General features: G+C 35.5%; 2 protein-coding genes across 7 annotated transcripts in view; one reads left to right on the top strand and one right to left on the bottom strand.

Moving 5' to 3' along the window:
* Positions 1 to 3,167: 3,167 nt before the first annotated feature.
* LOC117123584 (telomerase protein component 1-like) lies at positions 3,168 to 23,769 on the top strand. Of its 3 annotated transcripts, XM_033269568.1 has the most exons (26): positions 3,168 to 3,333; positions 4,078 to 4,114; positions 4,724 to 4,977; positions 5,179 to 5,247; positions 5,823 to 5,929; positions 7,018 to 7,151; positions 7,551 to 7,684; positions 8,117 to 8,215; positions 9,359 to 9,400; positions 9,878 to 10,027; positions 10,735 to 10,871; positions 11,627 to 11,738; positions 12,160 to 12,267; positions 12,355 to 12,528; positions 12,926 to 13,113; positions 13,604 to 13,785; positions 14,171 to 14,333; positions 14,522 to 14,630; positions 15,058 to 15,186; positions 15,768 to 15,883; positions 17,862 to 17,994; positions 18,599 to 18,715; positions 19,218 to 19,361; positions 20,196 to 20,276; positions 20,763 to 20,921; positions 21,687 to 23,769. In XM_033269568.1, the coding sequence occupies exons 3-26, from the start codon at positions 4,780 to 4,782 to the stop codon at positions 21,783 to 21,785; spliced, it is 3,084 nt and encodes a 1,027-aa protein (XP_033125459.1). In that variant the 5' UTR covers positions 3,168 to 3,333; positions 4,078 to 4,114; positions 4,724 to 4,779; the 3' UTR covers positions 21,786 to 23,769. The 3 variants fall into 3 exon arrangements, with proteins under 3 accessions (XP_033125459.1, XP_033125460.1, XP_033125461.1); XM_033269569.1 differs by lacking the exon at positions 9,359 to 9,400; XM_033269570.1 differs by lacking the exons at positions 20,196 to 20,276; positions 20,763 to 20,921; positions 21,687 to 23,769 and adding an exon at positions 19,668 to 20,169.
* LOC117123585 (ankyrin repeat and SOCS box protein 7-like) overlaps positions 23,652 to 24,780 on the bottom strand; it is a 7,573-nt gene continuing 6,444 nt past the window's right edge. For all 4 annotated transcript variants that reach the window (XM_033269574.1, XM_033269572.1, XM_033269573.1 and 1 more), the window contains one exon: positions 23,652 to 24,271. In XM_033269574.1, coding sequence (XP_033125465.1) covers positions 24,144 to 24,271 — 128 coding nt within the window. In that variant the 3' untranslated portion in view covers positions 23,652 to 24,143. The remainder of the gene's footprint in view (positions 24,272 to 24,780) is intronic.

Genomic DNA, 24,780 nt, shown 5'->3' with positions numbered 1-24,780 from the left:
ACAACACAATTTTAGGTGGAGATAATTTTTTAAATTTTTTTTTTACCAATGTCCCTAATGAAGCTTCGTAGTACTACAAGTATAGGCCAATTTTTTTTTTTTTTTTTTTTTTTTTTTTTTTTTGCTCAGATAGCTTTCCAAACTTCTGAGGTGTCTTTTAATGCCAGTGACTTTTAAGTTCTTTAAATTTTAACGGTCAGGTAAACTTCTCATTCTTATTATTGTGAATAGCCTATGTACAGTACATAACAAGAATTGAGTCGCTGCATACATTCTTTTTTCAATAAATCGATGAACCCCAAATATAACGGGGGTCGGGGGTCGGGGTCCTCCCCTGGAAAAGTTTTCTTAGATGGCGAGAAATGAGTTTTCCGGACTCCTGAAGTGTCTTTCAATCGAAATTCAAGGTTTTCCCCTTTTGTAAACGGTCAGGTAATTTTTTTCTCATTCTTATTACAGTAAATAGGCCTAGGCCCCTATGTTTGTACCGGTAAACAGAGAATTTTTCCCAGGGGCGGTCAGGACCCAGGACCCCCTGCAATGCATAATTAATGTATTGAATCCCGACACAGGGTATTCCATCTAGAAATCGAAATTTTCCCGGGGAAACCCGGAACCGGGAGCCCCTGGGTTCATCAATTCATGGAATCGTTTTCAAGAGGGAACCCTTGAATTTTGAAGATCTCAAAGTTATTAGCCTAAAAGACAGGAATGATTTCCGCCATCTAGGAATCGAAATTTTCACAGGGAGGGAGAACCCCGGATCCCTCCCTTTCTCTTTCGGTTTGTCGGTTCATCGGAAAAAAAAGAATCGAATGCCTAAGTCAACGGCGTGCATTTCGATACTTGGAGTATGTAATACTCTAATTTTATATTTCTAAAGATTGTTTGGAGTAGGCCTATATGATCTCTTCCCATGCTAGCTTACATTTTCTGGGTTCCCCGAAGCCAAAATCTCAAAAATTGATAACAAACTTGTTTTTCGAAATTACGACAGACTGAGTAGATTACTTTTTAAAATGTACAAATTTAAGATTTTATTTTTAAATCACAAAATTTTTTATTCAGTATATTTTCGACTGTCATGTGTACCTTACCAAATTTGGTTGGGTGCGTAGGCCCTACGCACCCCATCGCACCACCCCACCCACTGGCGGGGCTTGAAACTCTTTACTTGCCAATTAATCTGGTATCTCATTTTGTTGGGTTTTAGGCCTAATGAACATTTTTTTTGTGGGCAGTTTGAAATTTAATTTGTTCCTAGGACAAAATTATGCTAAATTTGCCAAATGCCTAGCAAGCAAAACCTATGCTAGATACTAAAGGGGTTTAAATTATGCCAAAAAGCATAATGGCAAGCTGAGTGTGGACACTGGATTGATGCTAGTACGGTACTATAGATCATTGAAATTGCTTACTATAGATCAGAGACTTAAATACCATAGCATTATTTTTTATCGTAAAGTGTCTTTATAATTTTAATGATTTTAACATCTTTGATTTTATTGAGATTATAACGGTCATCTCGAAACCGTAATTTTTAAACATATTGCTAGGACAAATTCTTAGAACTCGCTTTTTTATCAATTTTCCTCGTTTGTGGGAATCAATCTCCCCTGAAATAAGAATGCTTAATCTAGATAGTTTTAATTCTTTTTAAAAAAAATCATTTTATAATTCTACATGTTGTGTAAATTGTTTTACTGGAATCTTATAATGTAAATTTTCGATTGCAGTTTAGTCTATTGCTGATCTGTGTGTATATTTTTATGTTTTGAAGATGTTTAGTATAGGAGAGCCACTTGATAATGCTGGTGCACTTTTGGCAATACTCAGGTAATGAACATCTTGTTTGCTGTATGTTTTGTCTTGTTCTGCTTTTACCTTGATATTTAATAAATGAAATATATGAAATGAAAGAAACCAAACCAACCGCACCGTCAGCATTGTAACCTAGCGGAATGTGCTATTGATTAATGTGGTGGCGTCGTTCATGTTTGTCGATGCTCGAGCGAATTAGCAAAGATAATATCAAAACATCTTCATATAGAAATGTTCATAAGAATGAACGCCTTTTCCCAAGCCTGTTTTGCAAATGCTTTACAAAACTTATCAAATATAGTGTTAACATCCTTATTGAAAGAGTAATAATCACTCCCAAGCATAATATTAAGTTTAACATGAATATTCGCATTAGAAAATATCCCGGAAAGATGGTAGTTAGTTGAAGAGGGTACATTTTAATCTGGCAAATTCGTTGGATCTAATGTCATTGAACGCAGTACATTCAAATAAGAAGTGCCTGATATTTTCTTGGCAATTGTCATCACAAATATTACATATATACCACTACTTCCAGGCGTCCAGCTACAAATCCTACCCTCGAGGGGGAGTGTATTGAGCGCAATTTAAACTTAATGTTTACGCCCTCAAAATCTGTACTGTCTAACAAGTAACTCTCTAGAGTTGGGATGTCTTTAAAGTGGTGTATATCAATGAGCGAAGACTTATACCCATTTCTTCATTCCAACTATGAACCGAGGCTTCACTAAGAGCTCGCTTGATAGCGAAAGTCCAATGTGGATTAGGATGTCTTTGGCCTTATGGATATGATCAAATATATCCTTTGCCTTTATGAAAAATAGTTTCTACACAACTTAAAAATCTATAACTAAAGTCCCTAAAATTGCAATTAAAGCCAATCATCGCCGAGTTAAGTAGAAGCCTGGCCAACGACTTAGATCCATTTTTAGGACTCGATCTAAATAATTAATTTTTAAATTATTATGGATGTCAGATATAGGTGTCCAACCAAGATCACCATATAAAGCCTATTAGAATCATTACAATTGTCAATTATAGATTTAATGTAAGCAATAAGGCGTATACCTTTCTTAACAACATTTTCAAAATGAAGGTGGTCACTAATTAAGTTTCGTGATATTTGTCCCCCCCCCCCCCCCCAACTAGATGTCATTAATTCTACCCCGTCCGCGCAGCGGCGCTATATATCAATAATAAAGGCGCCGCTCAGGTTTGGTTGTTTCCTGTAGTTTCTCCACTTAGTCTAATGGTCAAATTTTACCCCATTCGCGGGAGGGCGGATGTTCCATCAATTTTAATGCAAAATACGCGAAATAGATCATTCTTCTTCGATACCATTAGCAATAGTTCAAGTTTCCTAGCGAATGGCAGCTCGAGAATTGTGTGTACGAAGTTGCTAAGGTGACAAAAATTATAATAATAATCCATTTTTATATATGGCAGTTGTAGTACAAACTACGTGTGCAAAAGTGCATTAGCGCCCATCGTCATTATCGTGGTGTAATTACTGTAAGTTCAGTTTGTTGTTTTTATTATGATTATTACGTTAGGCGTTTGGCTCTGGTTAAAAGCTCTAGGCTTGCCTTTAATATCAGGCGTTGGTCTGGCCTAGGCTAGGTAGCCTAGGCCTAGGTAGGCCTATATTATTATTATTGTGGGGAGGCTAGGCCTGGGCCTAGTAGTAGCAGTAGCGTTTTGCTAGGCCTCTCTTATAAGGCCACAAACAGCTTTTGACTTCAATTAAAATATGAAGACAAAGAATCACATCATCAGCAAAAAAATAAAATAAAGAAATAAAAATCAAATTTAAAGGACAGCAATTATATTACAGAATTTATTTGCATTCAGGTAATACATAAACAATGTAAAGGTTTTTTAATTATGCAGATGATTGATATCTCAAAAACCAGCTCAAAAGCACAGAAAATTGCTAGGAATAATATTATATTACTGGCGAGTTTGTATTTAAAATTATGAAGAAAGAATTGTTGGAATGTTAAACTCAAAGTAAATTCAAAGTAAAGAGATAAAATATGTTTATGTCAAGGATTCATAATTAATGCAATTATTAAAATATATTTGATAAATGTGTCAGAAAAAAATGTATTTAAAAGGTCACAGTACAGAGATCAACCGATATTTATATTGAGTGGTAACTACAAGTTTGCACAATTTAAACCAATTGTTTACCATTATACTCATATTATAACAAACAGAGATTGCTTATTTTGGTATGTATTTTCTGATTTTGAGGCAATGGTGTGAAAAGCGAAGACTTCATCTGCGATGGGTGAGTAAACTATTCATTTGAATCTAAATGTAATGTAAAACCTCCATTTAAAAAAGAAATATTAGATTATTACAGTACTTTTTTTTTCTTTTTTTTTTAAATCACTTATTGTGAGAGTCACTTTTGAAATGCCTAGCAGGCCTAATTTTTAATTAGGTAAGCAATTTGCTACATATGGCCTAATAGATCAAGCTTTAGTTCCTCTATCATTCATACGACTCAGAATATGTTACACTGAGTGGTATTGTCTGTGAAGTATAGTAAACTACCATCCTAGGCCTGTGGTTGCCTTAACAGTATTAATGTATGACTTTACAACTCCATTCTTTGTTAATTTCAATAATGTAATCATCAATAATATTTAATATATGCCACCATATTTGACCTCAAAAGATTTGAATAAATGATGAATTTCATTTAAATTATTCATGTGACATAAATCTCAGTCTCCGATAGAGCTATTCAGTAGTCTGCTAAGAGATAATAAATATCTTGGTAACAGTAATGGTGATATTAATAATGATAACATTGAAAATAGTAATGATTATGATACAATATTATCAATAAATGATGCTCATCACATTGATAATTATTTTTGGAAAATATTAGCGATAATCCAGGTTATCGCATAAAATAGAAACAATTCAAAAACAGGACCACCAACGATGGGATGCGGGGCGTCAAACAACTTTGACTTCAAATATGATGTTTCCCAGCAGTGGGAGAGTGCCCGCAAAACCATCGACATTAAGCGACATCGTAACAAACCAGTCATTAAGCGGTCAGGATGGAAAACTGTCCGAATCTTTGTTTCGTCAACATTCCGTGATTTCCACGCAGAGAGAGAAGTTCTGGTTAAGGAGGTATGCTGAATATATCCTCTATTTTAAGATATGCTAATAACTGTCACAGTATTCAATTAAATGATAATATAATACAAAATAATAATTTTAAAAGGTTACAGTACAGATAACAACTGATATAATTGAGTGGTAGCTACAAGTTTGCACAATTGAAACCATTTGTTTACTAACAACGATAAATTGCTTACTGTATTTTGGTAGGTATTTCCTGATTTGAGGCAATGGTGTGAAAAGCGAAGACTTCATCTCGTTGAGTGTGATCTGCGATGGGTAAGTAAGCCATTCATTTAAATGAAAATTATAAATATTTTTTTGCTTTCATTACTTATTTTTAGCTGTTTGGCATTTGAAAAACATGTAACAGTAACAAAAACAGTTTTTTTTATTATATTGGTACTTAACAAAATACTTAAAAAGTAGATTTTTAAAAATTGCTGTGTTTTATGCTTAGTTAATAAGTGTTTTTTTACCAATATTAAATGAACATTAGATTGACTAAGCCAAGTGAGATTCTTTGAGAATTTTTCTTCGTTGTTTATTACTATTTTAAAAGGCAGTGGCTATTGTTAGACCAGTCTTCTGATTGGATGTTATCGTACAATAACTATACATTGTCAAAAAGACTGGTGTATAAATAGATACTGCCAATAAAAAAAGTTTTTGACTCAGATTTGGTTTAGTAAATCTTTTTACAAAGATATAATATAATATTGAGATATGCATATTTATCATTAATAATACTAAAAAAGTATATTAATTTAGACAGCAAATCGTTACCTTTTTGGAAACCGTGCTATAAATAATAGTAACAAATGAATCTTTATGTTTCCGTTCATGAACTGCAGGGTGTCCCAAAAGACACAACCTCAGAAGAAACGCTCCGCACATGCCTTGGTGAAATTGACAGGTGTTACCAAGACAACATCATGCCTTTTTTTCTGAACATGACATGGTGAGTCAGAGTGGCAGAGTACAGCTAAAAAAACTGGGTTATGTATTAAATATCTCTATAATACAAGACAATTACAAACATTGCTTTTTTATGAACATGCAATGGGTTCTCAAGCAATGCTCAAAGATTTCCCTTATACTTTCATATTTTCCTCATACACTCTCATTTTTCATTTGGCAATAAAATATTCATTTTCTCCCCTGTATGGATGCTGGTTGTAAAACTATTTTGCAAAAAAAGAGTAACTTTCATTCTCTCTTTGCCCTTCTCTAAAGCTGGGCACTCTCTGCACTTGATACAATTTTATGAAGAACGCAACAGCACAACACGCAACGCCACGACGCGCACACAACGACACATCGTGGCTGCCCCCCCCCCCCATCGGGGAGAAAAAGCACTATTTGTCAGGGAGAAAAACATACATAATAGTACTCTAAAATCGATTAAATAAGCCTTTGAAACCCCTAAATTGTCAACATTTTCGGGGGCTTCGCACCCAGGACCACTTTTGAAGCCTTTTAATCGAAGCTCGACCACACCCACTTTGCTTTCGTCGGGAAAATCTGACCCTTCGTCGGGGGATTCGGTTCCCCGTAAGGGACCTGGGCCCCGGCCCCCCCCCTCCGTCAGGCAAATCCTGGCACCACCCCTGGTGGCTTATCTGAAGTCAGGCTGTGTTCCTATAGTAACTAGGCCTGGCACACCACCATGTTTAACTTTTCTAAGGCGGGCTTTAATCGTTGTGGGGGGTCTTGCTTTGACTTCGGGTGATAAAATGACCAATCAGCATTCAATTACATATGCTGTGAGCGAGCATACGTTTCACGAGCAATGTTTTGAAACACGTTTCCTGGTTACAGTTCATTATTCTGCAAATTCTGGCCTGGCTAATCCCGCTAGTCTGAAAGCCCGGCAAAGTTAAGTCAGACTTAACGTTGAGCCAGGTTTAACTCAAGCCTGGCTTATCTCCAAATCTGAACGTAGCCATACAAACGAACAAAGAACTCTCACATTATCAGGTTTTAGTTTATTTGGGTTTTTTTTAATCATTGTTGTTCTTACCACTTTTACTATATCTTTCTGTACAGTGCTCGTTGTGGTTGGATACCGAATGACAGTGAAGTGCCTCAAAGTGTAAAATCTGAATACAGGTGGATCCATGGATTATCCGTAACAGAAATGGAGATTATCCATGGTGCATACAGGAAGGATAATCCTAATTGTGAGTACCCCAATGAGTGTGCAATGAATTATAGAATCTTTTGAGTCCTCTGGTTAAGTTCACCTACTCTTGCTCAAATTCCTGAATTAATTATTTTTGGTAGCCAAGATAAAATATACAGCAATGAAGGTGAAGTAGACAGAGCGTCATCAAGCTTTTATTGTCAGATGTTTAGACCACCAAAAGTCAAATAAACAACAACTTTTTAAGGATTGTTTGTTGCATCATAAAAATAAACAATATATATTTGCAAAGATCTTGGCCCCATGTTCCTAATAATAATAATAATAATAATAATAATAATAATAATAATAATAATAATACCTTTTCTAAATGTAGGCAATATCTGAATATGTAACATAAAAGGTTACATTGAATTCATGATGATTGTTTTTGCAGCTCTGTTTGCAATTCGAGACACAAACTTCCTAGACTCACTTCCTAATCAATACAAAGATGACTTCTTAGACTCCAATCCAGTCGCTGAGCATAAGCTGAAAGTTCTGAAAGATGTCCTATCAAACAGATTCCAGGTATAATAATTGTCACACAATATATGATTTTATTATAAGGTCATTCTTTTTTAATGGCTTTTACTGGGTTTTCTTTGTTTTATCAATAACATTCATATTATGCTTCCTCCTCATCAACAACCTCCTCATTATCAACATCATTATTATCATGTGGGCTTGAGTTCCTCATCATAAACATCATCATAACCCTCCATTATATTCATTATCATTAATGACAGTCTCCAGCATAAACAAAATCTTGAAAATCTATCGTAACCTTTTATAGGAGCCCAAATTGGTCATAGGTCCAAAGTGAATTTTTGATTCAACACCAAAAAAGATTGAAGGTCACTAACAATTTCTGTGAACATAAAATAACCAGACAACAACAGCACACACATCACCACATTGTACAGAGAATTTGAGATGCATAGTGTGTTTTTTGTATTTCAGGCTGACCATGTGTTTACTTACAACTGCAGCTATGGTGGAGTCGATGCTGACACTGGCAAAGTTAGTCTTGATGGTCTCCATGGCGAATTCACAAACAAGGTGAAACTTTAAAAGTTTTTTTCATGGTCTAATGAATAGCCCTAATTTTTCTTCCAATTAAAGTTTCTAAATTTTTGTTGTTAAAGTGACAATTGTTTTTAAATTCAGACTCCAATTTTTGTTTGTCTATATAAACATTTTTTGTCAACAATGTGTGTGATATAAATAATGTGAAACCTCAAATAAGAGTTTTATGGACTTAATCTCGAGAAGGAGCCCATCTCGTAATGAAGTCCTGTGCTGCGATTTTTTTTATTTTTATAGTTGAAAAATATTTTCAATAGTCCTATTGTTTTATAGTAGTAATTCCCAAAATGTACAGCAAAAGTAGTCTTGAAAAAATAGCCCATCTGGAAAATAGCCCATCTAACAGTCCTAAAAAGTAATCCAGGCCTTCTGTTCAAGTTTTTACATTTTTAATGTTGTGGATGTTGTTATGCTGTGTGAGTCAGATAATACTATATTCTTTAGCAGAACCAGAGTGGAGCCTAGGGAAAAAAATGATTCTACACACTCCCCTACCCACACAATACCCCTACCTCTGCAAAACTCAGTCACACTTTTCCCAGGCGAGTCGAATGGCCGAGCAGTTAGCAGGGGCGCCGCAAGTTATAGCCATAATATCGGCGTTGGTTCGAACGGCACGCTCGCCTATGGTTCTGGTGGTAGAACAAGTCTTCTCGGATAAGGACTATAAACCGTAGGCCCAGTGTATACAATGGTAGGGGGATACCCCGGTGTACTGAAACAGACAGCCCCGTGGTGGACGACGAGAGTTGCTGGTACCGGGTTACTGGGTAGCACAGGCACGAAGGGACCCTTAGGGGCGAAAAAGTCATTGATCGAGTTCCTAGACCACATATCAAGCACCCTGAGAATCTTACATTAGATGGATATGTGCGCTATATAAAACTACACTATTATTATTATTATTATTATTATTATTATTATTATTATTATTATTATTATTATAGTGTTACGACCTTATACAAAAATTTATCTATGGAATTTTACAACTCTATTCTGTCTTCTTCTTAAATTTCACTTTTCACTGTTTTGTTTTTTTTTTATTTTCACTCTTATTATCTGTTGTATGTAATAAATCTATTTCTTTTGTAATCTTTGTTGCTGGTCTACAAGTAGATGTCAAATCCGAAGCCATGTCTTAAAGATTTCTCCCATGTGGTATGTTTTGTCTTCATTTAAAGCATGGATTGCACATGTGCACCCTCAGTGAATGTTTACAATAGAGGTTTCATGTACCAAATTCTATGATATGAGTCACTTTTGCATGTACATATTTGTATGTTTTTATTTTATTTTTATTTTCATTCTCATTCAAATGTTAATATTAGATTTTTATACTAATTTTGCATATTTTGAATTGTTATCACTTCATATCTGATCCATTTTTTTTATTTCAATAGATTTATTATCATTGAATAGTTTCAAAAGTTTCAAATGCATGACATTTCATTTATTGGGTTTTGTGATAATATTTCAATTAATTTTTTATGTGATTATTGCAATGCAAACATGACTTAGTAATACCAATTTATAAGATCCTTAGAATAATTTTGACTGCATATGGTGTCTATCAATATAATAAATAATTTGTGTCACAAATAACATAAAGAAAATTGTATTTCTTATTTGTCAAAGGTCTTCAAATTTTTTCAAGAGAGGATCGCAGAACAGTATCCATTGTTCGAAGGTAAACTAGATGTGTTCGAGCAAGAGAAGGAGGCTCACGAATCGTTCATGAAGAGCAGATGCACTGTTGTCCTCGGTAGAAATGAGATTTTAGATAAAGTGAGTTTGTCTACCGCAACTCTAGCTATTTCGTCATCGTTTTCACGATGAGACACAAACTTAATGTTTGACCAAAACAAGGTTTTAAGAAATTGTGTTTGAAGTGGACTGCTTCACAAATCCGTAAATTACACTATCAAGATATCAAAATTTTCAATATTTTTTTACATATATTTAAAGATAAAGCATTAAACAATTCAAAGCGTGAAAAGTTTGTGTCTGTTCGTGATAGAAATAAACCCAGCATTTGTTGTTTACATGTACAGCAAAGTTTGTGTCTCTTTGTGAAAACAAAAATCTCATTTTATGTTTTGTATCTGCTCCGTTGTCAGACACAAACTGTATTTTAGCCTATGCTTTTCCATTGTAGTCAAGGATGATAGGCCTACAAACTAGGTTTATCCTGCTTAAACCATTATGTAATACTAGTAATTCCACATTTGATGCATGTGTATAGGCCTATTCCAAGTTATACTGCAAGTAAGGTACTGCTATGCCTCGGAAAGTTAGGGAATTTAATCTTTACATCTAGCCCTACCCTAGCCAGGCCTTATCTAGCCGATCACAAGGATTGGAGCACCGCATGCGCGTCTTCTGATAACCCACTGAAATAAATTTTTCTCAGTTGTCAAGTTTTCATTTCATTGACAAGACAATTTTTATTGGACTAGGAGACAGCCTATCTATGTGCTTTGTTTTGTTCGTAGATTGCAAACTATGTGACAGACTTGGGCACTGGCATGCCATTGATCTTAACCGGTGGACCAGGCTCCGGCAAGTCATCCATAATGGCCAAAGCAGCTGATGTCGCCTCACATAAGGCCAGTAGTGGAGAAATTCCAGGGTAGGTTTTTCACCTAAAAAATTATGTAACCCCATAAGATAACAAAACTTTGAATTCAGTGGCATATCTAGGCATCTTGATATGGAGTGGCTGATGGGAGGGGGACGTGAAGGCGGGAAGGCTCCATGATTAGGTGAATTGTGCTTAGCTCGCACAATAAGGTGATCAGAGGTTTAGGCACTACTTGAGCTTGATGTATTGTAGGATGTCAAGGCTCACGCATTCGGCATGCGACTCTCTCACGCTTAAGGTTGCGCATATATGTAATATTGCCAATGTAAAAAATATATTAATAATTTCTAGCTCTCTAGCTAAATATTCATCAACTACTGTACTTAAAGTAGGATTGGTTTTGCTGTTATACATTCAAACACAAATCAATGATGCACTACACCAAGGTTAAGTTGGTTTGGATTCAAATTTCGATCGTGGATGGCAGAAATATGCATTCTCAAGAAAAAATGTATGATTCTTAACAGATATTCAGTTGTAAATACAACCATAAAGTTGCAAAGAATGCATTTCCAGGTATCTAGGATGGAAAAAACATTTGGGGGTGGGGGAGAATGTCCCGGACACCCCCCCCCCCAACCATGGGGAGAGGTTTTTAGAGCAAAATTTCCACGCCTGCAAGTTAGTCAAACTTTACACGTATAAACAAGCACTACCAAGCTGTTCAACTGCAGTGTAATTGGCTATGAATTTTTAATACTTAAGCTATTGTTAAGGTTGCTTACTGGTTTTTTTCAACTTAGAGGAGGTGATATTGGTTGGCATGTCTTCTACCATTTTGTCGGTGCCATTCCAGGATCTACGGATCAAGAGATGATTTTGAAGCGACTCCTTAAGGAATTGAAGATTTGTAATGTAAGTCAAATGGACCAATCACAGAGTGCTCTGCTTTTATACAGATATTTTGGTTCATGTTATATAACATATTTGCATTTTATATATACAGTGTATTCATTGCATAATTATATGCATAAGGTTGGACAATGTTATTAAATCAAGGACTTTTAAAAGTTCTTGATAAAATTATAATAGCCAAATATTTTTGTTTTTTATCAATATTATTACAATTTTGTCTGGTGTCAGATTTTTATTTGTATGAAAAATTACATTTAGGAGATGTAAAAGCAATACATTATCACATTCAATACATAAAAATATAATAGTTTTTAAATTCACCAAAAATATAATCTATGTATTGATTAGTTTTTGTTAAGATTAATAACTACTAGGCTTGATAAATTTTACTCTAGTTTTGTTGTTTTTTGACTGTTCACAGGATTCCAATATGCCCAAGGACTATGAGGGCGCAGCTCTGCTTGTTGCTGGGGTATTGTCCAATCCCAACTCTAAGCCTGTTATAATGTTTGTTGATGCCCTCAATCAGGTAATTCATGAATAATTCAAGATAATTGTGTAAAGTTCCATTAATTATCCCATGGCTAATAGTTTTGAAAAATTTCTAATTTTGTAGGTTGATGAAGAGAAAGGTCATGGAGCGCTAAGTTGGTTACCACGGGAACTTGCTCCACAAGTTCGCTGCATCTTCTCAATGATAAATGACACACCACCACATGTAACGCTGTTAGCACGACCTCACGGACCATTAGAAGTTCCAGTTACACCGCTAGATGTACCATCCAGAAAGGTGAGCCTATCCTTAGTGTGTTGTACTGTATGTTGTTTTACAAACAATGGACTATTCCACTGAGCCCTGCACCTTGGATATTGTAGCTAAAGTCCCACAAAACAATAGCATAAATGTACATAAACACATGTGTTTGTGGGACAGCACATTTGTTGGTTGGACATGCACATATTCCAGGCACTTCTATGATTGGTCAGTTGTTAAGTTTGATTGACAGTCCAGTCTGTTATATATTTATATTTTATTAATTTCACTCAAATATACACAGTTGAGTACATTTCAGAGTGTACACATAAAACAAGAGGACACATACCTGTCTTTATTTGTGGTGTTGTCATGCTTCTTCACAAACTAGTTTTTGTTCATATTTTTCAGTGCAGAACTTTAATTTTTACAGGAAATTGTTTTAGAGATTTTAAGCAACTATCACAAGAAACTTGACCTCGAGCAGATGACCTGTCTTCTATCTAAGGAATCGTCAAAGAACCCACTTTGGTTAGCGATTGCATGCGAGGAGCTACGTGTCTTTGGTGACTTTAGCCGAGTCACAGAAAAGATCAAGTCACTTGCAGATGATTTACTTGAGTAAGTTAAGAAGCTGATTTTAATATTTTTTTTCCTTTTAAGGGGTCAAAAAGACCATATTTTTTGTAAAATGTTGTGTGGGCAATCATACATGAACCTTGTAACCTGTGCTTTATGCTTCAGTTTTTTTCTTAGTCAGTGGCAGATTCAAGTGACGAGTAAGCCATCCTGTGGCCCCCTAACTTTTTCAAAATAAAATATAAGGAGAAAAAAAAGAAAATTATATTCTAATTTAAGTCTGAGAGTGCTATTTCCGAGGCTAAGGTTGTCTAGACTGTCCGCCTCTGAAGGACCCACCCTGGGCCTCTTCTATTTCAAATTCCTGGATCCGCCATTGTTAGTTGTGCTAATACTAATACTTCATACTTAAGTATTCGTTATAGACAAAGAAAAACAATTTTTATATAATATTCTATAGAGTATAATTAAATAAAACTTACAACTAATATTTTGTCAGGGTTTGTTGGAAAATTATTATTGCTTTACTTAGTTTACTGGGACAAGTGCTTACACGATTTGAACAAGAGAATGGTGGAACTCTGATGATAGCGACCCTCTGCCTTCTGGAAACTTCTTCACATGGACTTCTGGAAACAGAACTTTTATCAGTACTTGGAGGAGATGTATCACTACTCACTCCATCTGAGGAGAACTTTACCAAATTGAAAAAAGGTAAATCTTTTAATATTATTAATTGGCTAAATTTGTATTTCTCTATATAGATTTTGTCATAATTACCATAAACCCATATTAATTTCATCACTAAAATACTGTATTGTTTAATATAATATAGTATTTAAAATTGTGTGAGACTATATTATCTTCATCATTTAATTATTATTTAACATTCAGCGTCAGCATTACTTTTCTATATATCTGTATTTATGACAATTAAAGAATTGTTATCATCATTATCAATGTCATCATCATCGTCATTAGTATCATCGTCATCATCATCATCATCATCATCATCATCATCATCATCATCAGTAACAACATCATTATCACACTCATCAACACCAACATTCATGTTGTTATATTTTTCACATGTCTACAGAAGCAGACAGTGATGATCAACCAATTAGAAGCCAGCCACTATCTGCTGCTAAGTGGGCCGCTGTGTACCGTGCATTACGTACCTTCCTTAGACCATTTGGGGACAGCGGTGAGGGCAGGCTTGACTTCTACCATCGCTCACTCAGTAAGGCTGTGAGGAAAAAGTAGGTACAGTGACATAATCAGCATTATCAACATCATCATCCTAATCATTATCATCATTATTGCCATCATCAGCTTTATCAGCTGTCATGGTGAGACCATGGTGTTTTAACACTAATAGCATCACATTCTTGTAGCTGATGAGCCAATCATCATTGATTGTGAAAGATGTTTATTCATTTTATTGCAGATATTTTCACGCACAAGATGGATCTGAAAGAGAGGATGTGTATGCATTTTGGCATATGGTGCTCGCAAACTTTTTTGAGAATGAGCAGAATGTTGACCGCAAAGTAGAGGTAAGAAAAGTTTTTGCTTATATTTTATAATATATTGACTTCAGTGGACCTTTTTACTAAGACCTGTCTCTTGGATTTTGCTGAAGTCACTACAATACGACAGCATAAAGGTATGCAAACACATGTGTTTGTGGAACAAGTATGTTTTCCTGGACCTGTTCTGATTGGCCAGATATTAAGTTTAAATGACTCTGAAAAATTGAATTTAATTGATTTAGCTAGCAATTTTAAAATGGACACACAATACACAATATAGCATATTTGAGCAGACTTTGGACTTTAGATGTTTGCTCTCTCAACAGTTATAATTAGGGATGAATCTGTAAGTATGATATCAAGTGAAAGAACTACTTTAACAATTACTCAGAATTTGACAAACACTGTAATATTATTAAATATTTTTTTTTTTTTTTTTTTTTATCTGCAGGAGTACCCTTACCACCTGGTCAAAGTAAATGATACGGATCGCTTGGCTAAGTGTTTGACTGAATGGCCTGTCTTTGACCATTTGTTCAATGAATATTACAGTTCCCAACTTCTGTTATACTGGCGTAAGGTAGGTTATTATTAAGTTTACTAAAAGGAAGTGGGTCAGGCGAATGGGCTTAGGAATCTTGTCACTAATTTTTTTATTGACAAAGGAAACTGGTTGACCATAGGAAAGTAGTATAATAGCGAAGGGAAACTGGTTCAGAGACCCACACAACTGACTGGGCAAAGAAAGCTGCTCTATCAAATGGACAAGATTTACTAGACACCAAGTGGACATGGGGATCTACCAAGAAGGGGAGAAAAATTAGCATCCAGAAGGACAAAGAGCTACTGAGGAACACAGTTAATTCATCTCAAATCATCGTTCTGTAGTGTTGAGGTGGAAAGAGTAGGCAAAACTAAATTGATAAGGAATGAACTTGTGTTTTCAAAATTCGCAGTGAACCTGGAAAAGGTGTAATAAAATTCGCCATGGCAACTTCACAGAATGTTTTAAGAATATGAAAAATGTATGGCAAAATCAAGGTGTGGTAAAAACCCTGCAACAAATCCAAGTTTTGTCAGTGAAACTAATGTCGTCAGATTTTCTTTAGTTTTACTAAATGCACTAATTTCATCGTCATTTTTGACCTAATGTCTTTTTAGGTTGGTGGCTACCAATGTATGGAAGGCCACTATAGGAAAATTCTGGAAGCAATTGACAAAGAGACGTTTGGACTTGAAGAATATTGTATACGATATGAAAACATTGCAAAACTTTTGTAAGTCTTCATTCAAAAGTTGAAAAGTTAAGATCAACAATAGGAAGCTTTTGATTGCATGACAATGGTAGGACGTAGTAAAAGTTAAGGTCACCTCGTCAAGTAGATTCTGGAATGCAATTTGGTCAAATCTACGTATGCAGAGAACGTAGGACGCCAGGTAGGACGGTCACGCATGAGTGATTCCATTCTAGCGTCAAACCGTCGCACAAATCGAAAGCTCCCTACTTTTAATTTAATTCTTTCGTTAGCCTCCCCAAAGGAGCGAAGCTCCGGGAAGGCCATTGTTTTTTGCCTATGTTTGTCATGTTGTTGTTTTCACTGTTGTTGGTCTTTTGTTATTACCACAATATCTAATGTTTGGTAAGTCTGATTGGTTTCAAACTTGATGATACTGTAGTAATAAGAAGGAACGTATTGTTTTTGGTACGTGTGTGAATATGCCAATTGCTCATTTTCGTGTTTCACTAATCAGGTAATTCAGGCTAGATGATAACTGAAGTTTAGTAATAAGAAGATGGAGCCTAAGGTCGTAGTAAATTGTTTGCTACAACGATAAATAAAGTTTGTTTGAAGGTTTGCATGGCGAAGTAATAACATATGTTTAAGCTTGCAGTACACCACGTAGGCAGTTCTGAAAAGAACTGTTGTAGTTGAGAAAGTCTCAACATTTCAACTGAGTTGCTTCAATTGTCTTCGAGACTTTCTCAACTACAACAGTTCTTTCCAGAACTGCCTTGGTGGTGTACCGCAAGCTTAAACATATATGTAACTAAAGTTTGGTAAGACTGATTGGTTTCTAATTCCTACTTATCAATTTTAAGAGAAAAATCACACTATGGGGAGGCTATGCTTTTACTTTGCAACATAGAGTACTACAGTGTTACATCACGATACCATGTGATACTACTCCGTTGCTATCATTACAAAATGCGTTCAACCCGATGCCATTTTCGCCACTAACAAACCATTGACAATTATTAATCTTACTTTTTCTTTGTAAATTTTAATTGATGATTAAATGTCTAATCGATAACTAATATAATGCGAGCTTTTGTGTTTTTAGTACATTTTTGATGGTAAAATATTAGATTTTAAAGTGCCTATTCCAGAAAGCCTATGCAGTCATTCAGACGTAATCAAAGAGTATAAAACTGCAAGAGGTCCGACTGCCCTTATTTTTTATAGATGCAATGGAATGTTAAAAAGTAATCCCACGAAGGGGCGTGTCCTTCATAAGAACGTAAAAGGCGTTCGCATTAAACAAGTGCTGCGTTTCAAATTCCAGCATACATTCTATAGACGCGCAGCACGTGTTCGATATGAACGCACTTTACGTTCTTTTAAAGGCCACGCCCCTTTTGGGTAGTACTTTTTGAAATAGGATTGCATTCCAAAGAATCCCCGGCAGTCAGACCTCTTGCAGTTTTATACTCTTGGGCGTAATGAACAACAGAGAGCGCCACCTGGCGTCGTGACGACACGACTGTGATACTTTATAAAAGGAGTATTCTAGTTTTTATCTGTGTTTATGATTATTATGCAATATATTATTCATGTTTTGGTTTACATTTTTTTTTTAATTATTTCAGAGTTATTTAACCCATTTTCAGGGTTCAATAAAAAGTACACTGTCTTTGTCTACACTTTACAACTGAAACCTTCTAGGGGGATTGAATGAAACAATATTATCACTATTCCTGCTGTCCAACTACCACTATCTAATGTTCCATCTCATTTTGCACTGTAGAATTCACATTTATTATGGACAACAACACATGAACTTTGTTATTTGAAAATAAGATTGATATCCTGGCAGTCTGACCTGGTTCTTAAGTGTGGTGTCGAGAATGACTTCCTTGCTCTGTCTGATATTAAGAGGTCTTCTCCACACTTCAGGTCATTCAGTGTTTATCATCCTCACTGTGGCGGGGTGTTTCTATACAAATCGCAAATTATTAAATTATTATTTGTTCAGGGTACAAGCTGGTGAGTACACTGTAGCCAAGGGTTACATCGATATCGCCCTCAACATCGAAGAAGAGCAGCTTGGTGGAAGACCAGAACGATTGGTGGAGCTGTTTGCCCTTTATGGTGAACTCTATGATGAGGTGAGCTACTGTGTAGTAGGATTCTTAATCCCATACATAAACTGTGTCAGTATGATTCCATGGAGAATGCAACATGATGGTAATTCATTAATCCTTATATACACATTTAAAATGTTATTGTATTGTAACATAGATCCTATGTGAAAGCATGTGGCACAGCATTGGGCTTCCAACCAATCGGTGTTGAGTTTGAGTTGGGACGCTGGTCACGGTTGTGAATTTTCGACTTTGCTCCGATGGTAATATTTAGGATGTAATGCCATTACGTTAAGTCATCTGAGGTGGTTGGACCCTCCATCTGTGAAAGTTCCTCCCTGGGCCCCCTCTATTTCAAATTCCTCGATCCGCCCTGTTACTTGCTATAATGTGCATCATGTGTGGTGGACGACGAGAGTTGCTGGTACCGGGTTACCGGGTAGCACAGACACGAAGGCACCCTTAGTGGCAAAGAAAGTCATTGATCGAGTTCCTAGTCCACATTTCAAGCGCCCTGAGCATCTTACATTAGATGGATTTGTGCGCTATATAAAACTACACTATTATTATTATTATTAATTGCTTTATTAATAATTAATTTTTTACCTTTGATTTCCCTTGATTTCAGATTTCTAAGTTACATGAATATATTAATAAAGAAAACATTAAGGATTTGAAGCCATGCATTGAGTACTTTAGGAAGTCAGTGCAAATCAGGGAAACGTTAACCGGAGACTATCACAAGGTAATTCCAAATAAACAAATTATCAATATTATAAGGTTTGTAATACCAATTTTATTCAATTAGCATTTTATTAACGTTCATACGATAAGAATCAGAGAAAATACAGGACAGGGCTTTATATGTTTTACAGTTTGTAGCAAAGAGTTCCATAGTCAAATAAAAATTAAATTATCATGTCTTTACTTGGAACAGCATATAAATGGTTGTATGTACTATATGATATTTCTCGCAACAGTGGTGGGTCGTCAAGGGGTCCGCCATGTCTGACAGTGGGTTCCGAACCAAGGGGCCTACTAGAGCCTTAATCAGGGTCCCCAAATAGAAATTCCTGCTAGGTTTCATGGGGAGAGTTTTTACGGTTTAGTGGGCCAGAGACTGTCCAGGACTGTTCCTCCTACCCTCCAGTCCCCCACCACTCAAACTGCTGGCACCACCACTGTCTCGGAACTGTATGGGACACTTTATAATTACAGCGCCCTCTAAATTTACATTTCTTTTATAGTACAAGATGGGAATTTCTCTCATGTCATTATCGTTTACTCTAAACACCTTTTATGAATGTGAAGGTGACGACACACTGGATGCAGACAGCGCCCAAGAAGAGGCATTGAAACACATTGAGAAAGCACTGACAATATTTGAAGAGGTAATTTATTGATGCTAAGATTATATATGCAGTAGAACTCTTATTATTTGGACACATTTGAAGCCAAAAACAAATGTTGTCATGACTTGTCACTAAAATGTTATTGCATATACAGGTTTCCCAAATGAGGGGGTTCTACTGTATTGTCCTATAGAGAGAAATAATTCATTCAGTGAAGCTTGTAATCCAGGACTCGCATTGCTCTTTATTATCAAAGATAATGTTAAAGTTGTTAGAATTATACAGCATGTTACTATTTTCCTCATGCACTCATACTATTTTATTCCTACACCCTTCTCTCCAAAGGGTCCCATCATGATGTTAAATGCTGGCAACCAATGCTAACGTCTAGTCCACAGCAGGGGCTGGACCAGAACACCATAGTAACCATGCTCTGCTGTGGTTCAGTATAGTATACGCAATGAGCCTATCTTAAGCCAATATCTGGGTGTATATGCACCCACTTAAATCTGAAAATGTCCATTTTTTTTCAACAGTCAAGAATGTATTGAATATAAATTTGTTATTTTCTGTAATAAAGATTAAGTAAGTTTTGTATCTTTACATTTTACCAAGCAATCTATCATTAAGCCAGTATTTTGACAAATTTAAGCTGATTTCCAACCAGCTTTCCCCCTGATCCCAATTGCACACCCTCTCACACCCCCCTCACCTCAATAACAATCCTGTATATTTCTGTGTGTGTTTTTATTGTTTTCTAACCAGCACTGGTGTTAAGGTGTAGGTTAAGGCCCCATGCTTTAATTGCATGGCCACTTGAATCACTAAACCATACCATTGTAAGTAACACGATCATTTGCTTGTTGTTTTAAGCTTGGAGATCTTGGGAAGGTGGCAGAAGCTACCATGACAAAAGCTATTATGTTTGACCGAGGATCAGATGAACAATTGGAAGTAAGTTGAGCATAATCAGTGCCATCAAAATATGGTACTTCCACAATCAAATTGTCTCAAGGCACTGGGGCTATATAAGCCACAGATCCTAAACCAGCTTAGTATAAACCATACTATGTATATGTGCCTGGCCCAAACCAGCTTAGTGTAATCAGCACCTTTTATTTGAGCCCGCCTCCAGACCAATGTAGTATAAATCACATCATATAATATGAGCCAGAACTCAAACCAGTATATATTCGACCTTCTATAAGGCTGGTTTTTAATTAGGCGAATTTATTCGCGTGAATCAAAGCGTCGGTTCGCTTCCGGAGATTGGTTGCGCATTTATTCACAAAACTCCGATACAGATGTGAATGCGCATAAGCCGACTCTTTCTGTTCTCGCGAATAAATTCGCCTAGTGGAAAACAGGCTTACGAGCCCAGCCCCAAACCAACTTTATAAACAGGATCGTAATCCAGAATGTTTAATTTTTTTTTTGAAGTGGTACAAAAAAGCGTATGAACAGTGTGAGCAAGCATACGGAAGCAACTGCAAGCTGATGGTCAGGCTGATAAGCAACATAGGTATATTCTATGAAGATATAGAAGATTACGAGACTGCCTACGAATATTATGTCAAGTGGTACAATAAAGCTATAGAGGTAAGTTGAATTTGTTGATGATAAAGCCAAAAAAAAAAAATTCTTATGTTGGCCACGTTTTGGGAAAAGAAAAAAAGTAGGTCAGTAAGAAACGTTTTATTTTTTCCAATAATATGTTTATGCCTAAACAGTAGGAAACACAAAAATATAACAAAGACCATTTAATAATCAAACTATTGGTTGTAGAGCAGTTGCTATAGGCCACAGGTGGGCAAAAAAGGAATTAAAAACCCCTATGTGTGCAGCCTAAAAGAGCAACATTGGCTTGAACACACCTTATTTTTGGCCCGACACGGATCATATGTAAAAAGTAACATTAAAACTAAGAATAAAGTGGTGTAGTGCTTGGAGGCTTTTGGAAGCTCACCGGAAACATCAGTTTAGGCGTGTCACTCTGTGTTAAATCAAAAATCCATTTTGGCCTTCCAACCAATTTTAATGCCCACGCCTGCTATAGTCCCTGTATTGTAAATCCATCCAAGTGCTGGTTGCTCAGTGTTCATTGTGCGTCTGCATTACCTGGGCATATTAGAATGATAGTGTAATATAGTTTATTGCATGTGTGCCATAATGTGCCTTTTAATATAACAATATAACAAGTAGTTTGCGCACTGACACTCTTCGCAATACTTGGCAATATGGATATGAATAAAATGATTGTGGTTAATGTCACTTGCGCAATAGTTGGACACACGCAATAGTAGAACACACTCGCGCATAATAAGACTCTGTTCTTAACACTCAATGTTTATATCAACATTATAGGTGTTTGGAGAAAATCACCCTAAAACTGCTACCGCACGAAATTCTCTGGATGAACCAGTGTACCTACAGATAAAAGCAGCTATTGAAGCTGGCAATTAAGCACAAAGAGGAGATAGCAAAAAAATGCAGACAACACAAAATTGAACTCTAGGAGTAGTGCCCTCACATGGTGATGTCATAATCTATGTTTTTATCTCAACATCAAGGACAGAAAAGGGACCTTTCTGCTAAACTCCATCCCTTGAATACGGTTACTGGGGCTCCACGGCAGTGTTATGTTTGCATTGTTTATGTTATGTTTATGTTAGCAATCATTATATAAAGCTGCCTTGAAATGTCTAAAAATATGATATGTATTTTCTTCCTAATTAAATAAATTTAAAGCATTTAACCATTCCATTACTACACTGTATATTTACATTCACTAATAAAATTTAATTTTCTCTTTTATCTGAATGTTTTTTGACAAAACCAAAATTTTATTTAAATTTTTTTTTTCTGCCCTCCTCTGATAAAAAATTCGCAAAACAATATACTGTAATAAAATCTCACTTAATGTGTGGCTGTTATTTCTGGCATTTTTTTTCAATTACTATGTTACTAATTACTATATTACTATTTTTTTTTCAATTGCAGTACTATATAATTATAGATGTTTGAAAGGCCAATTTTTCAACCTTTAATTGCTTTTATAACGTAACTATGGATTTTAGCCCAGCGGTTAATTTCACATTCTAGAGTGCAAAGGTGAGTTATTATTGGCCATGAACCCTTGAGCGATGCAATGGGGGTGGGGGCCAATCCTGGGCTGTCCATTTATGATTTACAGATTTATGTGCATGAGTAATGCAGTAATTTTTCCTCATTGCCAATACAAAATGTTGTTTGAATGAGGTAAAAGAATTTAGGCATCTCTGCATTTTTTTTCTTACAACCAGAACAGGGAAAAATGCATTAAAGTAGCATTTATAGCTGTTGGTTTTACTTCCTCTAAGTCCTATTTCTTAGATATTGTGGCGCACGATGATCCTAAAAATGACAGATAAGTGTAAACCATGTTTCTGGGACATGTGCATATTCCTGGCTATGTGTAAATTGGTCAGTTGTCTGAGGAAAGTTCATTCGCTAGGATGAATGTAAGCTTACGGGTTCTTAATCATAGCAGAAATATCCAGCGGCGAATCTAGGGGTGCGTTGGAATGCACCCCTCCAACATAAGGTTCTCCCCACCCCCTCACTCACTCGCTTCCCCACCCTTTTTTAAAAGCAAGGAAGTTACACTAAGTATTTGAAAATTACTTTATTTTGCCATAATTGCGCCACTCAATTTGTCATCGAGTCTGATCACTCACATTCCCCCCTCCCCCACCAATACCCCTAAATACGCCACTGAAGGTACCTCTATGATTATATTACAAAATATCCTGTTGGGTAATTTTAATCTCTTGTATTTATTTTTGTATAGTTATATTCTTTATTAAATATGAAGCGTTTAGGTTGAAACATTATTGTAGTGCAATTTAATGTACAAAGCAGATTAAACATTTGTTAATCACGAGACTATCCGTCCATTTTAAATATCAGTGAGACTTGTACATAGTGTATAGTCAGTGTAGTATAACCTCCATGATATAACTCAGTGTTATTGTATAATTTAATATTATATAGTATTTCAAAAGTACCATGTCCCCAAGATAATTTTTTTTTTATTTTCGTAATTTTTAGGAAAAACAAATTTCTTAATGGAAGTTAATTTTGCAAATTGCATAATCCAAAATAATTTTTATCATACAATATCATCCAGTGCAAGTATATGAATATATTTTCTTATTTTTGTTATGTGTTTTATTATATTTATTCTTAATACAAATGTTTTTTATTTTTTTTTTATTTACATCATTTTAGTATATTGGTGTAATACCATCCAATCAATTGTGTGTACACGTACATAGACAATTCAAGTGATTTGTTCAACCTGTTTGGTAATGTATTTAATATTCTGTGTACACGTCGTAGCAAATAGACTGGATTTTATCTTAGTCATCAATGTACGATAGCAAAATAAATGCATGACTAGATCGGACTCGGCTTACTAATACATTATTGTGCATATCATTTTCAAGTACTTCTGTATATTTTCAAATAAACCTAAAGACGATTCTTGGTGTCATTGTTTATTTTTGACTACATACTGAAAGCATATCATCATCGTCATTTCGTCGTAGCCAACCCACGTTATCATCATTGTCGTCGTTGATTTTATGAAGAATGGAACACGACGTTTCGTATACGATATATTGGTTGTTAATGACGATTGCTAGAATGCAATCAAACATCAGCAGGCGGTGTCCTGTCGTGTTGTCAATCGCTCACAGAGAGCGGAAATGTATTCGTCGGCCGACAGTCGTACGACGACTCAATGGTCTTTGGCTGTTAAAAGGAATTAGTAAGCGATCACTAATCAAATTTGTATTTCAAGTAGCTGACCATTAATGTTGGAAGCGGCAGTTGATGAAGTTCACTTAAGCAGTACACATTTTCTCTGATAACAAACCGACAAAGACTCTTCAATGATCGTGGGTGTCCTGTTATGTTAAAAAAAAAACACATGAATTAAATTTTATTAGTATTTGTAAGTATTCTTTTCTTTTGAAAATAAAAATATCATGTCGTAACTAAAGTAATTAAATGATTAGATTTATGACTGAAAGCTCTTTCTCAAGTAAATTTACTAGAACTAATTTAAAGGTGAGCACTCTGGTTCAATATATTGGATAAAAGTAAAGTAAATTAATGCTAAGTGTCTCTGTATTTTGTAGATTGGCACCCTTGTTTTATGACTTAAATCTAGCAAAAGTAAAGATATTTTTTTTTAAAGAAATAGATCTCCCATCACAACTAACTGTTAGTGATTAAAATGCTATTGACATCTTTTTGCGAAGCAAAGAACAGTATTTGTTTAATAGAAGAATTCCCATTGATAGGATTAAGATTGACTAGGATAGAAACGCCATACTTTAATATCTTTCACATTATTAGCAAAGAGTATAAATAGAACAAGAGAGCAAAGTCCCGTTCGTAAAAACGTCATGCC

This window comes from Anneissia japonica, unplaced genomic scaffold (assembly GCF_011630105.1).
Source record: "Anneissia japonica isolate Jap-2015-1 unplaced genomic scaffold, ASM1163010v1 scaffold287714_len2871179_cov188, whole genome shotgun sequence".
NCBI lineage: Eukaryota > Metazoa > Echinodermata > Crinoidea > Comatulida > Comatulidae > Anneissia > Anneissia japonica.
The sequence above is the reverse complement of the archived record's forward strand: the minus strand, read 5'-3'. Positions and strand labels throughout refer to the sequence as shown.

Coding starts and splice junctions, on each gene's coding strand:
- LOC117123584 (XM_033269568.1), top strand. CDS start 4,780: ATGGGATGCGGGGCGTCAAACAACTTTGACTTCAAATATGATGTTTCC. Junction 14,631..15,057: donor ATGTTGACCGCAAAGTAGAG/GTAAGAAAAGTT, acceptor TTTTATCTGCAG/GAGTACCCTTACCACCTGGT. Junction 15,187..15,767: donor TTCTGTTATACTGGCGTAAG/GTAGGTTATTAT, acceptor ATGTCTTTTTAG/GTTGGTGGCTACCAATGTAT.